At 38.6% G+C, this 15,246-nt stretch overlaps 1 protein-coding gene across 1 annotated transcript; it reads left to right on the forward strand.

Annotated features, from left to right (window-relative positions):
- taldo1 (transaldolase 1) lies at window positions 1-15,179 on the forward strand. The gene is made up of 8 exons (XM_061026303.1): window positions 1-182; window positions 5,842-5,965; window positions 6,521-6,628; window positions 7,604-7,735; window positions 8,753-8,928; window positions 9,988-10,185; window positions 13,418-13,563; window positions 14,722-15,179. Exons 1-8 carry the CDS (start codon window positions 83-85, stop codon window positions 14,752-14,754), a joined length of 1,017 nt encoding a protein of 338 aa, XP_060882286.1. The 5' UTR covers window positions 1-82; the 3' UTR covers window positions 14,755-15,179.
- The last annotated feature ends 67 nt before the right edge of the window (window positions 15,180-15,246 follow it).

The following is a 15,246-nucleotide window of genomic DNA, read 5'->3' on the forward strand; positions in this document are numbered from 1 at the left end:
TCCTGCGCGCTCCCGCGTCTCTGACAGTCCGCCTGCTCTCACGTGTTTTCTGTGTATAAAAGGGCTCCAGTCTCCTCTCATCATGTCCAATGTGTCACCAGACAAGCGGCGAAAAATGGAGTCTGCGCTGAACCAGCTGAAGAAACACACCGTGGTGGTGGCGGACACGGGAGATTTTAACGGTAACGAAACCCGCTCGGGCTGTAGCTCATGTTAGCATGTTAGCATGTTAGCATGCTACCTTTGAGACCGGGAAGTTTCCAGCTTTAATGTGAACGACCGCGATGACAATATCACACAGGTAGTGGGCGTGATATGTTAGTTAGCATCATTTTATATAGACTGATATGCTAACGTAAGATTGTACTTACTATCGAGCGTATTGCACCTTTTAAAGATTATTCTAATCCAATTACCTGTTATTAAAGTTACCTAACATAGTAACACTTTACGTTAGCCACCTTAGCTAACTGTGCTAACTAACTATGATGACGTATTTGCTTATTCAAATGAGCGTGTTTTGCTTACAATAACCTGTTTTTGACTTGTCAGAAGACAGATCTTGAAGCTTGGCTTAACCTGCACTTGTTGAGCTCGTTGTTATTGTTGTGAAATGTTTATTTAAAGTGGTGGTGAAGTAAAGTTACAGGCTGTACATTGTGAGTTAACACTGCACCACAGTGTGTAAAAGTAGTTTATAAAATCATTGAGAGACCAATGCACACCAATAAGAATTAAAAAATAAAATATATGTATAAAAATAAAATACGACACATAAAAGCAACAAGATATTAAAATAAATACACGAGGAAAATATTTAAAATTGTAGTAGGATAAAAAGACAATACAGTAATGTTAAGATTTGAATTGATATAAAACACCTGAATGTACACAGAGTGAAAGTTGATGTCTCTCAATAGGTCAGAATGAGGAACTGTGAGCTATAATACTGAGGTATTGTGATGCAAACACCAGCTGGTTCCTCGTCTGAGGATTGCAGAGTCAGGATGACATGACAGAACTGCAGCCAGAGGTTACTGTGTAAACTGATGATGATGATGATGTTACATTTACTACTTAGCAGGAGTAATGGATGCTTACATAGATGACTTTTGTAAAATATAGAGAACATCATTGCACTTCTCTTAACAATTTAACAGAGTGTCTTACAGAAAAACACAGCAGATACAAATAAATAGATGCATGCTGTTGTAGTCTTCCTGATAGCACTTACTGGATTCTTTCCACATGGTGCTAAGTCTAGAGCAGGGATGGGGCAACTTTGGTGACAGCAAGGGCCACATTCATTTAATTCTCACTGCCAGAGGGCCAAATAGTAGTATTAAAAAAAACAATTACAATCAATTATGTCTCAAATTTAACTCAACATATACCAGTGATGAAATATTATTATGGACATATTTCTGTTTTTCATGATTTCATGGCAGATTTTGTCATGTTTTCTTCATGTTTCTAATTAATTGATATTTAAAAATTGATCTGAGGGTTGATGGGGGCCGCCAGTTGCCCACCCCTGGTCTAGAGGCTTGAATAGAAAATACCTTTTAAGTCAAACGTGGGCTCAAGAAAAGACATGTGCAGCTGAATGAAATGATCTCTGAGAATGTTTTGACGTTCCTGTACCTCTTTGTATTGCCTACTAAATTAACTGAAGTTTATACTACAGTACATCTATTAGGTATATGCATCACAAGAAAAGCCACACGATGCAACATGCTGGCAAACGCAGTCCCAACAGTGCACTCTAGCATAGCTGGATATACACTCCAATTTATGATTATGAGATATATAGAAACTGTACAACTAGATATGCTAACACACTGATTTTGCACAATTTTAAAGTAATCTAAGTTCACATTTATAGCGAAAGAGCAATACCAGCTTGCTGTGCAAACACCACTGAGACCAGGAAGAAGTAAAAGGGAAGTGCAGCAAATACTTAAATCTCGTTATCATATTTCCCATCACATAACCTTGAAGGGAAAAATGTTTAAATCTAACCTATATTTGATACAATTTTACAACATTTAAAAAAAAAAAACATAATCATGTCAAGAGTAAGAGATGCTAGCACAAATCTATACAAGCTGTTTCTTTATGTTTAATGTCCTATTATAAGGTATCACACTAGTGTGTACATACACATGAGGAAATACAATAGCTGCAGCATTTAATCCAGTTCACTAGTGCTGGTAAATTACATTTCTGTCCAGCTCTCTCTGATGTAATAGTCGAGCAAAAATACTAGATGTACAGCATAGTATGGCAATATTTTGTGGTGATAGTATATCGTGTCATGGTGGCCAGGTGTCGATATTTTAATTATTATATTTTAGATATGCTTTTTTCATTTTTAACTGCTGAAGGAGTTGCACAATTTATTTTAAACAAGTTGCATTGTTAAAAATTCATGTTAAAGTTTGATAGACTGAAATACCAACAGTTCAGATTGTGAGGTGCATGCTGTTTTACTTTGATCACTGTGTTGGTCAGTCTGTGGGCTCGACTCCCACTGTGTAGAAATAAAAGACTGAAGTGAGATGAATAGACGTTGTTTTCTTGTTTGACAAAACAGTTATTGATTTAGTTTAGTGTAGTGGACATAATGTGCAGTTTAAAAGCTTAAACACAATTTATTATATCACAATTCTCAGCATATTGAAAAATGTTTAATATCGCAATAGAATTGTATCAGGATTATATCGTATTGTGGGGATGATTCCAACCCTAAATAAACATCCCAAAGTTAAGTGTTTGCTGCTTTGTTATTCTCTGTACCTTACAGTTATAACAAAATAGAGCAAACTTAATTCTACAGAGGTTAGTAAAACTTCAAGTTATCACTTATTTAGAGACAGAAAACTAAACAGAGAAATAAACTCTAAAAATGTATAGTTGCATATTTTCTTGAACAACACTACAAACTAAAGGGGGTGAATACAACTTCACTTCACTGGCCAAAAAGTTGTCACCTTTACAACGTCCTGCACATATTTACAGTTTCTGTCCCAGAGTACTGATCCAAACGTTCTGTCAGATCATCCCTGAACCTCAATGAACACCTCTGGCAACTCTGTTATTTTTAAGTTAATTTTAGTAATAGGAAGAGTGGTTTCTCAAGATTTACACAGCCATTAACTTCCTTTTTTTTTGTTTTAAAAAAGCACCCGTTCTTCTGGTTTTTGTAATCTCTGTATTTCATGAATGTTGTAAGATTTCTGAGGTTTCACAGCCTGCAAGTTTAGACATGTTAAAACCACTCGTGTTTCACATAACTAATGCAAGAACTTGGTGAAACATGGTGTGACACCTCAGCCTTGCTGCAGTTTGGGGAGGAAAAAAAGGGGTTTGCAGGAATAGCTTGAAAGTCAATGGAGGTGGCTGACTGATCACTTTTTAAACTTTGAACCAGCTACTTGGAGACCTAAAATCATGCACACAGTTATTGATAGTTTAAAGGTTTTTTTGTGAGATGAGGGATGTTGTGCAACGTCTTTTGGCAGATAACAGGATATTAGATACTGATTGACTGATTAGATTATTGTGTCATGAATAAACAATATGTCCAGCTCAAAACAGGCTAACAAGACACCATTATTAATACAAAGAGAACAGACACCAAAAGTAGACACTAAACAACAATAACAAATTATAATGCAAACAAAATAAACCATCCTCATGTTTCTTCACGACTTTAAAGACAAATGTGTCCAGCTTAAAAACATAGTGAGATATTACATCCAGATTAAGTCCGTGATGTGACTGCAGGAACGAGTAAATTAATCACAGACTTTTCTTTGTAATTTAAGTTTTTATAAATTATTTTATCTTTACACTGACATAGCACAGCTATAAAAACAAACAGTGATTCGAAAAGAAGCTCTTTTTTTGTTATTTCTTGTAGTTAATTATTTCATGTTTCCCACACGTCCCTCTGGACATGAACCTGATCCTCTGGCTAAGACTGCAGCTACAAACATAAATCACTAGCTCTACTTTACAAAATGTAGCTTATTTGCAATAAAAGTACAGTTATATCTATGTAAATGTTGTTGAAAATTAATGGCCCACTTGTAAATTACCCTAAAGAGGAAACCATCTCTAGTGATGTATAATTTCCATTTTCATCTTTTGGAAGCAGCAATAAGAAGAAACATCAGCAGTGTATTCTTGAACTTTAATCACATATATCCATTCCAAGTCCCCTGACCTGCTGCATAATGAATGATACTTCTTTTTGGAAGTTGGGGGGGGGTCAGAGAAAACAGAGGGGGGCTTTGTTCCTGGACTGAATAGCTGGCAGCAGAGACAGGACTCGGCTGCTCTAGTAATGTCATTAAAAGCACTGTGCCTCATGAAAAGGCTCTGCCGCTGAAGCCCATCAAATAAACATGTGCAGATCAGTCCTGCAAACTGCTGCAGGATGTTTTACATACACAGCACTGCAGGTTAATAAATACGTCAGCACAGGCCTTGTGACTAGTTTCTGCTGATCATGGATTATTTAACTTTTGGGTCAATAATCAGAACTTCATGTGCCATAATTACGCTAACAACTTTGTGCATGAGAGCTTATGAGGCACTTATTAAAGAAAGAAAACTTGTATGTTGGAGGTCATTTAATTAGTTTTTTCTTTATGCATAAGTTGTAGCATCAGCTGTTTTTTTGATAACTAATGTGAGAGGCTCAGGAATACCCAGAAGGAACAAAATACAATTGAGTAATTTAGAATGACCCTATGTAAACCTGAGCCTTTACAAGGTCAATAAATTCATAATTAAAAGCTTTATGAAACATCTGCCTCCTCTGACTGAGCGGTTTTGTAAATGGTGTAATTATATTGTTATACAGAAGATGGCGCTGTTTTCTAACCTTACAGCAGCAGTGGAGTGCAGTTTCACCATGACAGCTGAGTCCTAAACTCACCGAGACTTCTTTTCCCCTGAGTTAAAAAGAACAAAAAAGATAGGAGGTCATCAGCTACGTTTGTACAAGGGCCAGCTTTTTTCCTGACACACCTTGGGGGTCGGACTTTAAAATATGCTTGCATTATAAACCTGAAAGCTGTCAAGTCTGATGTGAAGAAGTTGGTGTCAGAAGGGAAATATAATTTCTCCCATTAACCCAATGCGAGTATTTCAGCCGTGTGATTTACCTTTTTATGTTTATGGTTTAATCATTTGTATTCTGGGAGGCCAGATAGGAAGCTTTGGGGGGCCGGATGTGGCCTGCAGGTGATGATCTAGAGGTTAAAATGGTTCAGCTGTCATATTTGTGACAGTTAATAACGAAACTTAATTAAAACAGTCAAAGAGAGAGAGTCATGTTGTTTTACTGGTACATCTGGAAAATCTTTGATGCCTCTTTTGTCATCGATTCTCATCTTTGTTTTTGTTAAATGAAAAGTCAAATAACTCTTTATTTGTTTGAGTTCTTACTGATCTGAAAAATAAAATGATTCAACATACAAAAAAGAGTTTTAGATTTTGAAGTGAACTCAAGAGTGTTTGTTATTTAAAGTTGAATTTTTCGATATATCATGATCATTTTGTGGTAATTATGCTCATTCTCCAACCCCCCTACACCTCAGAGAAAAAATGATTTAATTAACCAGTTAGTGGTTAATATTAGTCAGAGGACTTAAAGAAATAGTATATTTATATTTCAGTTTTAAATGATAAAGACGTCTACCTCTCTCATACCCTGGGCCTGTGGATGTTGTTTCATATATTCATGAGGTATTTGAAATCATGAGAGTTATATCTGAGAAACTGTGTTCAGTGAAATGATTCACTCCGTCTGCTCTGTCTGTCTTTTAGCCATCGATGAGTATAAGCCTCAGGATGCCACCACAAACCCATCTCTCATCCTGGCTGCTGCCAAGATGCCTGCCTACCAGCTCCAGGTGGATCAGGCCATCAAATACGGCATCGCCAAAGGAGGGTAAGAGATTAAAGAGAGCTAAACCAAACACCTATTGTTTTAGCAGTTGTCAGATCAGAGGCCATTCCTTCATGTAAACAGAACTGAAGTAGAAGTGTATCTAAAGAAAGGGAACTTGAGTGAAAGATGTTGCACAAGCACATGATTTCTCTGTACAGGTGTTGACAAAGTTTCTTAATTTGCAAATGTTGAACTTCTTCTATACTGGAACCTGAAATCTGTGACCCCTATTCTAAAACTCGTGCATCAAGGTTTGTTTAAATATTATAAAAATGCACACAGAGGGGGTCTCCATTCTCCCGTTTTGAAAAAATCAACGAGTTTGTGACGAGTTTGATTAACAAAACTATCAAACTTCCCTTTAGTTAGACAATGTTAGCACCTGATGATCTGTCAAATTTCAAGTCGTTTGTTGGTGGGAAACTGCAGCATTTAACTTAAAGTGTAGAACACAAAACAACTAGATGACATTATTTTTCATGAAGATTGATATTCTTGTGTTTTTTTGGCATTAACTGAGCAGGCTTCATGTGTTTTCTTTCTTTCGCTGCTCAGAACTGAGGAGGAACAGGTAGACAACACCATGGACAAGCTGTTTGTGAGTTTCGGTCTCGAGATCCTGAAGAAGGTCCCAGGCAGAGTCTCTACTGAGGTGGACGCCAGGTAGGTGCAAATTATGAGGAAACGTGTCCCTTAATGCTCACTGTCTGGAACATCTCAAAACAACACGTGCACATGCAGAAACTTAACGTTCAGTGTCACTCACGAGGCTAGACTCGTAGCTGTAAAACCAACAACTGGTTTTCAGAGACTCAGTTATTCAGTATGTTATAAACCTGGCATGAAAAACATGATGTCCTGTAGCTGCTCTTTAAACTCAACTCTCATTTAGATTGTATTTCACACACATGGCTGTTTTCACAACAGAAGGGGAGCGATGTTGGAGGAGGCTTGTTGTCGATGGGTGTAAACGATTACAGATTAAAACATTCAAAAATAAAAAAAGGAAAATCACAATTCGGCAAATATTCTTAGTCGGCCATGAATATACATGGTAGGATCATTGAAATAAAGTCTGTGTGTGGGAAACACTGGGTAGTGTTTCCCATACCATTATATTAGGGGGGCGGCCCGCCCCCCCTTGAAAGTCAAGTTATTTATTAGTCATTTATTTTAGATTTATTTTTGGGCTTTTTGTGCCTTTATTGTAGAGATAGGATAGTGGATAGAGTCGGAAAACAGGGAAAGAAGTCATTTAAGGATACCTGTCCGATAGAACAGGACAGCTGTCATTAAAAGTAACCCATGAACAACAAGATTCCTTCAAGTGTTTGTGTCGGCGTCCGTCTGCAACACCGTTGTTGTGTTAGCAATACTAAAAGATGCTTATTGCTGTTTTTTTGTCATATTGTAACAGCCATGGGGAATCTTAAACTATCATTACTGGTTTTGTCTGCACCACACGGATGCAAAAATAATCCTGTCAATGATGATAAACCTCATATTAGACCAGTGAAGTCCTACTCAATAAATGTTTGAATTTGAAGTATCTGGAATAAACACAATTTGTAAATGTTTATACATTTTTTCCTAAACATTGAAATGCTGTATGGTTGTTTGTTTCTCTCCAAATGGCAGGCTTTCTTTCGATAAAGATGAAATGGTTGCTAAGGCCCTGAAGCTCATCGCTCTCTACAAAGAGGCAGGCATCAGCAAGGACCGTGTGCTCATCAAGCTGTCCTCTACATGGGAGGGAATCCAGGCTGGCAAGTAAGTGTGTAATGTTAGAAATGCTCGCCTTACACTTAATATATCTGTCACGTCTTTACAGCATTGAAATGTTCCATGATGAGGTTTTGTAGTCTGTAAGATATTTGAAGTATTTGAGATCACATCTTGACTCATAGTTGGTTTTTCAGGGTTCCTTCTGTCATACCTGAAAGAAAGGGTATAAATCTTTGTGATGTTTTTTCTTGTATCAGCTTTGAGGATATTGGTCATGTAACACACACACACACACACACACACACACACACACCGTTCAGTTAGCGGATGTGTGTGTGAAACCGGTTGAAGGGGACGTTGTTCAGGCTTAAAACCTGCACATTGCTGTTTGCAGCATAGAAAGGGCTTCAACCTGCTTACTTCTGCTTTGGGCCATAATATCTATTCATATATATCTATATTCTGTTTTAATTTTATTATTATTAATAATTTTCTGCATTTATTATGTTTACATGTTAGTTATGTAAATACATGGTTTATGCTTAGTTGTCATTTTTTTGTACTTATTTTTAATATAATTCCTGTCATTGTGCATGAACACAGTCACAAAGTAAAACGGCTGGTTTAAGGTGTTGGATATTTTTTTTTAAAGTGACAGATGATTGATAATGTTTGCACCCAGAGACACTTTATAGATAAGTCTCCTGTTGCTCTGCATTATATGAGTCTTATAATACATAGACTTCTCCAGAAATGTGTGACTACTTGATAACAAGTGTTTATGTCGAAGTAGTTCTTCAGTTAGCTTTTACAACAAAACATTCACTCAGCTGCAGTCTGTAGCATCTGTAGCTGGGCTGGCTCAATTTGATTCCACATATTCAAGTAAAACAGAAGTTTTAATAAACCAGTAAGACTGAAAGAACTCATTCTGGTTTAGTGGGGCTTGTTTCTCATCTAGAGGAGACTTTGGATGAAATGGAAAACGAATGTACAGACATGACAGGCAGGATACAGTTTGTGATGTGTTCTAAGTAAATATTGAAATGTATTTCTGTACAGGGAGCTGGAGGAGAAGCACGGTGTTCACTGCAACATGACCCTGCTGTTCTCCTTTGCTCAGGCCGTGGCCTGTGCTGAAGCAAAGGTCACCCTCATATCGCCCTTCGTTGGACGCATCTTCGACTGGTACAAAGACAATACAGACCGCAAAAGCTACGAGCCACACGAAGACCCAGGTATTAAAGTGTTCCTTTATGTCATTAAATCTTGTTCATGTGACAAATAGCCCTGTTTGCACCTGGTGTTTGCCCTATTTTTTTTATAGCAGCCCCCAGGCCCTTCAAATACACAAAAAACAAATCCTCTTTCACCCCTCACCTTTTCTGAGACTCTTCCTTCTTCTCGTGTTTTACAAAAATAAGCCCCCTCAGATTAAATTCATTTCAAATGAAAGAAGATGAAATTCAGAAGAAAACAAAAAAACACAGTGGAAACCGAAGATGTTTAGTGAGGTTGTATGAATGTTCTGTTCAGTAAATATGATTGTCTCTGCTTGAATATGGCTTGTATTAAAAAAAGTTAGTTCACTAGAGGGAGTTGAAGGAAACCGGGTGACTTTACGAACATGCACAAACACAGAAGTCTTTAACCTTCAGGATCAATATTTCACTCTGATATATAGAGAACCCCTGTCCTTACATCGGCGTAGGATAAAAGTCTGGGCGTACATGCAGCTTTATGTATTTTTGATGTGTCTGGGTCGATAATGATGCTGTTTGGGAAGTGAAGGGCAAGAAATGCGTCATCATTCAAGCATCGGGGATTAGCTAACATTCTCTAGTTAGCGTTAGTTAACGATAGTATCAGGATGACTCAGCTATCAATTTCATTGTTCTGAGGCAGTATTTTGAGTTAACGGCAGAAATATTTAGATTTAGTCAAAACTATCTTTAATGTCAGGATGAGGAGAAGTCTGTTTTTTTTTTTTTTTCCCCCCTCACAGGGGCGGCAGAGGGTCTACCTGCATTAATCCAAAAACGTTCTCCTCTCTGGGTTTGCTTTCGCGGATTTAATTCTGTAGAAGCAAAACCCGGGCTCGTCTCCTCGTCAGTCAACACGTAGTAAACAACTGAGACAAGTAACATCTCACATCATACAGTGTGCTATCTGGCTCTTCTTGCCGGCCAGGTTGGCGGTTCCATACATGTGACGTCAGGTGAAAGCTATGAATAGCCTGAAAAATGTTCGACACTGATTCTCACAATTCTAAATAATATTTTCCTCTCCCTCCCTAGGTGTGCTGAGTGTGACAAAGATTTACAACTACTATAAGAAGTTTGGTTACAGCACGGTGGTGATGGGCGCCTCCTTCAGAAACACCGGTCAGGTGAAGGCCCTGGCAGGCTGTGATCTGCTCACCATCTCTCCTGGGCTGCTGGCAGAGCTCAGCGAGGACCACAGCGTCGTCACACAGATGCTCAACGGGGAAAAAGGTACAATTCTGTGAACCAAAGGGTGTCTCTGTGGGAACCAGCTGCTCTGAAGCTTGTGTTGATGCAAACAATTCTTCACTGACACCAGCTATTAAAATGTGTCATCGCACTCCTGAGTGATTTTTCTGACGGGGCTCTTGGTGTTTCTTGACATCACTCGTCATTGGCTGGGGGAGAAAAAAACATAAAGATAAGCGTAAATGTGGGCAGCGAGATGGAATTCAAATCATGTACTGTATGTGCAAACAATAGAGACCTAAAGCATAGAGAGAACAAGTTGTACTTTTGATATTTACATAACAGTCCCAGTGATCCTGGATAAACTCCCTGGGCTGTTCTGCTCACTCCCTTCCTCAACTGTCCATGTGATTGTTCACATCGGATCGGAACCAATGACACCACACATGACATCTGAGCTGACTGAGAAGGATTAAAACAATCTTTTTAGCCTTTTAAACAACTGTGAAAAAGATGTTTTTTTTCTCGGGTCCCATACCCACACAAGCTGGACGTTTCAGCCGTCTACTAAGCCTCCAAACATGGCTTCAGTCCGCCTGCAGAATGCACATTAGTTTGATTGACAATTTACTGTAAATCTGTTTTGGAACCACTCCTCCTTTTTTTAGAGTCCACCCAAACTGGCTAGGTAGCCGCATGTTAGTATTTCCCCCAGACTAGTCACCAGTCAACAGACTGGTATACATTTCCCCATAACAACCATCATCTCCTCCCATAGACAAACAGCACGCTCAGGGTCCCCTCAGGCTCCCCTCTGCTGCCAATAAAGAAAACCTTATTCACATTCCCCTTCAGCCTCCCGTCCCCTCTGCTCTCGAGTACTCCAGTCGCTAAATAACAAATCTTTTTTTCTGTCAGGATTTTATCTCTTTTAATCATTTAGACTTTTTTTATTTTAACTGAAACTTGGCTAACTCAGGGAGACCTTAGCGCGCTCGGGTCTCCCTGGGGGAGGGGGGGGGGGGGGGGGGGTGCTGTTAGGGGTGCAGAAATGCAAACATTTTCTCTAATCGATTACTCTTCCCATTGTTGAAGCAAGTACTCGAGTAATCGTTTTGTAGTTATTTTTCTGTGATTCTTTTCCCCCACGGGAGGCCCCGCCCCCAACTATGAAGCGATGCCGACTATCTATTGATTAATTGAATCTTCGGGATTTTAATAATTGTTAGTAACAGGCCTACTTTGTATAATCGTTCAAATTAGGACATTTCTTACTTCAACAGACAGCAAACATCAAATAAAAATTCACACAGACGTATCCTGTGACCGTTTTAACACTTTATTATAATTAGAGTAGTGAGTGTGGCGAGCGGACGAGCAGACATCAATGCACACTCATCGCACTTTGAAGCTGTTTTGACAGCAACATTCTGTTAACAAAGACTACAGTCTGCAGTGTAGAGCACACTTTACTGTGAACTGTTTCATCTTTCTCCTCTGTGCGTAATGACACACTCGCTCAATCTCGCTCGTCCGTCCGCTATGAGCTATTTCTCCCTTTAAGGTTGTTCCGTTTTGTAATTATTAAAAGAATAATCATCTAAAATTCCAAAATATAGCAAAACATCTAGTTATGCTGCTCTGTCCTAGATGATCAAACATTGTTGGTTTGGCGGGGTGAAGCGGTTATCGCAAAGTGAAAGTCCTTCTTTTTCTGTGGACTAAAAAGACAATTTGAACTGAACTTTCGTAGATCATATTTCATATTTCGTTTGTTTGGGACTTTTTGCTCATTGTGAATTCATAAAGGGGTAAATTAAAGGGATATTTTTATTAGGGTAGCAGCGTACGGATCAACAACGGACGCGTTTCAGCACAGAGCCTTTATCAGCGTTGTCACCTTTTTTCTTTCTGTTTGAGTGGGCTCCTTTTTTTCTGTTTTGATTTAGGCCTGTCCTAGAACCCACAATGCAACAAGAAACATTTACAAAAATGTGGACTACAAAACGATTATCGATTACATTTCTTTTTTGTAACCGATTATTATTTAATTAGTAATTATTTAATTGAATTTAAGGTTTGCACCTCTAGTTGCTGTTATTTACAAAAAAAACACCCATTGTACACAACACCGTCTCATCTTTTCAACACCTTGGTTTTATTGAGCACTCTAAAGCCCCAGTTTTAATTATCTGTAGACCGCCCAAACGAAACAGTGCGACTTTGTATCGCATTTTATGTCCAGGTATGACAAGGTCGTTATTTCAGGTGATTTTAACATTCATATTAGTTGTACTTCTCTGACCTTTAGCACTGACTTTATGGACACTTTGTAAACATCTGTTTCTAAATGTGCTATATAAATGAAGTATAATAAATAATAGAATAAATGTATTTTAATTATAACCACGTTAAAGCATGACCTATGCATGGCCTGCAGTATGTTTACAGTTACTAAAGGTTTTCTGTTTTTGAGGAAGGAGTAGCATTGAATGTTGGTTTGACTTGATCTTCCTCAACAGATTCTGTAAATGAAAACAGATTCAGTAGACAAGGACCAGGTTTTTGGTGTCAGACCGGTCCTGGTATCTAGGAGCAAAAAAAAGGTGCAGCCCTTCAGCCATAATTAAATCCCCAACCATTTAGCATTTATTATCCTGTATGTATCTGGAAAAACAACATCTAACCTGATTTTAAACTGCAGTCGTATTCTCAATAAATGACCATCACAAGGAAAAGGGACTGGTAATGTTTCTTTTTTTTACATATATCTTGCTACACCAGAAGCCATAAAGTGTCTCTCCCAGAGGATATATTGTCATCAGATAAAAGTCGATGGGTTTTGAGATAGTTGAACCAAAAGGAGGGGTAAGCGAAAAGGTAGCACTTACAAATTGCTCATTGTTTTAGTTTGCAACCTAAATAATGTGAAATATCAATTTTGATCTGATATATTGATTCAAACCGGAAAATCTGACCAAAAGTCCTGAATGTACGGTCTGTTACAAAAATTAATTTTTACAGCACTATGAAAAGTGTAACCTGGATTCTTTGTTACATTTCGGTCTGACCTATAAGTAAATCCCTGGTTTGTGTTTACACCCCTCTGTTTTCTCTTATTTTTCATTTAAAAAAATCACTCTTCACTTCCCTATAGACAAAATGTTGTGGGAAATACGGAAGCAGACATGCTCTTTTGAAAACTTATTATATACATGTAAAAACCTGTCAACTTAAAGCCTCATGCATTTATTTCTACCTCACCCTTGTGCAGCTAAGGCGTGCGATCTGAAGAAGGTCCACATGGATGAGAAGGCTTTCCGCTGGGAGCACAACGAGGACCGCATGGCTGTGGAGAAACTGTCTGACGGGATCCGCAAGTTTGCTGCTGACGCCATCAAGCTGGAGACCATGATCAAAGTAAGAGTTTGTTTTGAAAGGTTTACATTTAGGCCTTTATTTAGAGACAGGACTGTGGATGTAGTCAGAAATCAGGGAGTGAGAGAGAGAGAGGGGAATGACATGGAGAAAAGGAGCCACAGGTTGGATTCACACCTGGGCCGCCCACTTTGAGGGGAGAGGGACACAAACCACTAGGCTATCGTCGCCCCAGTAAAAGAGTTTTTATATTTAACTTTTGTTTTTCTGGCAAATGTATGTTTGTGTGTTCATACTAGGGATGGGAATTTACAGTTATCCCTGTACTCGATTACTCAAATTACCTAATGAACGAGTACTCGAGTACCTGCAGATTATTTTTTAATTTTTTTAAACCGTAAACAAAAAAAGGGTCCATCGGACACGGACCTCCCAGACCGGAATTGTAGACTTTATGCCTGTAAAATGACATGAACATCCAATATTTAAACATAAATATAAATAAATAACCAACAGAAAGCAATTTCAATTTCAACGATGTCGCTAACAACGACGTGTGCTAACAGGGCTAGGAAATGACGTGATGTGAGACTGCCTGTTTTCTGTCTCCGCTGTTTTCTCCTTATGCTTTAAGCATGTGGTTAAGCATCAAACTAGTATTCCTGTGGTATGCAAGTTTAACGCTACATATCTTGCACTGCACATTAACTTCATCGTTCTTGTCGAAGTACTTCCAGACGTCACTTTTGTTGACTGACATGTCGCAGGTGTAGCAGACGGTTCTGTTTTTGTTGTGCTTTCGGTGTAATAATATGTTCCTAGAGAGTTGCCGTAGCTGCCGTAAAACAGTAGTTTTTGCTGAAATCTTGCTCGGTGTGTACTAAAGCTGAAGCCGTGGCCGGAGAAGTCATACATTTGTATCCCGTTAATTATTTTCCTACCTAGTATATTCAGTTAGGCGAAAACAAAAAGCTGGGTCACACATGACCTGTATGAGTTTTGTAGCCAAAAGCAGTGCTTGCACAGGTGCGCGAGTAACGAAATGTTACTCGAATAATGGGGTCAACGGCAACTCGAGCACTCGTACCCATCCCTAGTTCATACTAAGTTCATACTCACACTGTTTTGTTTTGATAAATGAAGGTGAGATTTTCTGATCTTTATATGCTGACTTTTCTTGTTTTTGTTCTATAACTACAGGAGAAAATGCTCAATGTGAAAAATGGCAAATAAAGGACAGGATTGGCCTCTCTGGTGGTATTTACAGGAAGAGCAAGTATTCAGGAGGATGCCTTTTTTTTTTTCACCCCAAACTACCTGAGAGGAGGTCCAGAGATCCAGAAGGCCTTCACTCTCCTCATGCGACCAAACTCCAGGGACCGTCCTCCTGAAAGTACTCCTCTTTTATCTTAGGGAGGACTCTTTTGTTTTCTGACCAATCATAGGAAGTGATTGAAGCTAAAATGAGTGTGGAGATATCGTGCTAAACTTACTAGACATTTGACCATAATGAGACTTCTATTGATAATGTTACTACTTGTAAAGACCATGAGCACTTTTTGGAAAGCGGACCACAGTTTTGCTATAAACACCATTGTACCATCATTCCTCAGAATAGTACATTTTCATCTTTGAATAAATAAAATCCCAGACTTGAAGTTGTGGTTTGACTTTTTGTGTGTGTTTTTTTTTTTTTGTGCGTCTTTGATCAGTGAGTGACTTCAG

The sequence above is a fragment of the Labrus mixtus genome, chromosome 1 (assembly GCF_963584025.1).
Source record: "Labrus mixtus chromosome 1, fLabMix1.1, whole genome shotgun sequence".
NCBI lineage: Eukaryota > Metazoa > Chordata > Actinopteri > Labriformes > Labridae > Labrus > Labrus mixtus.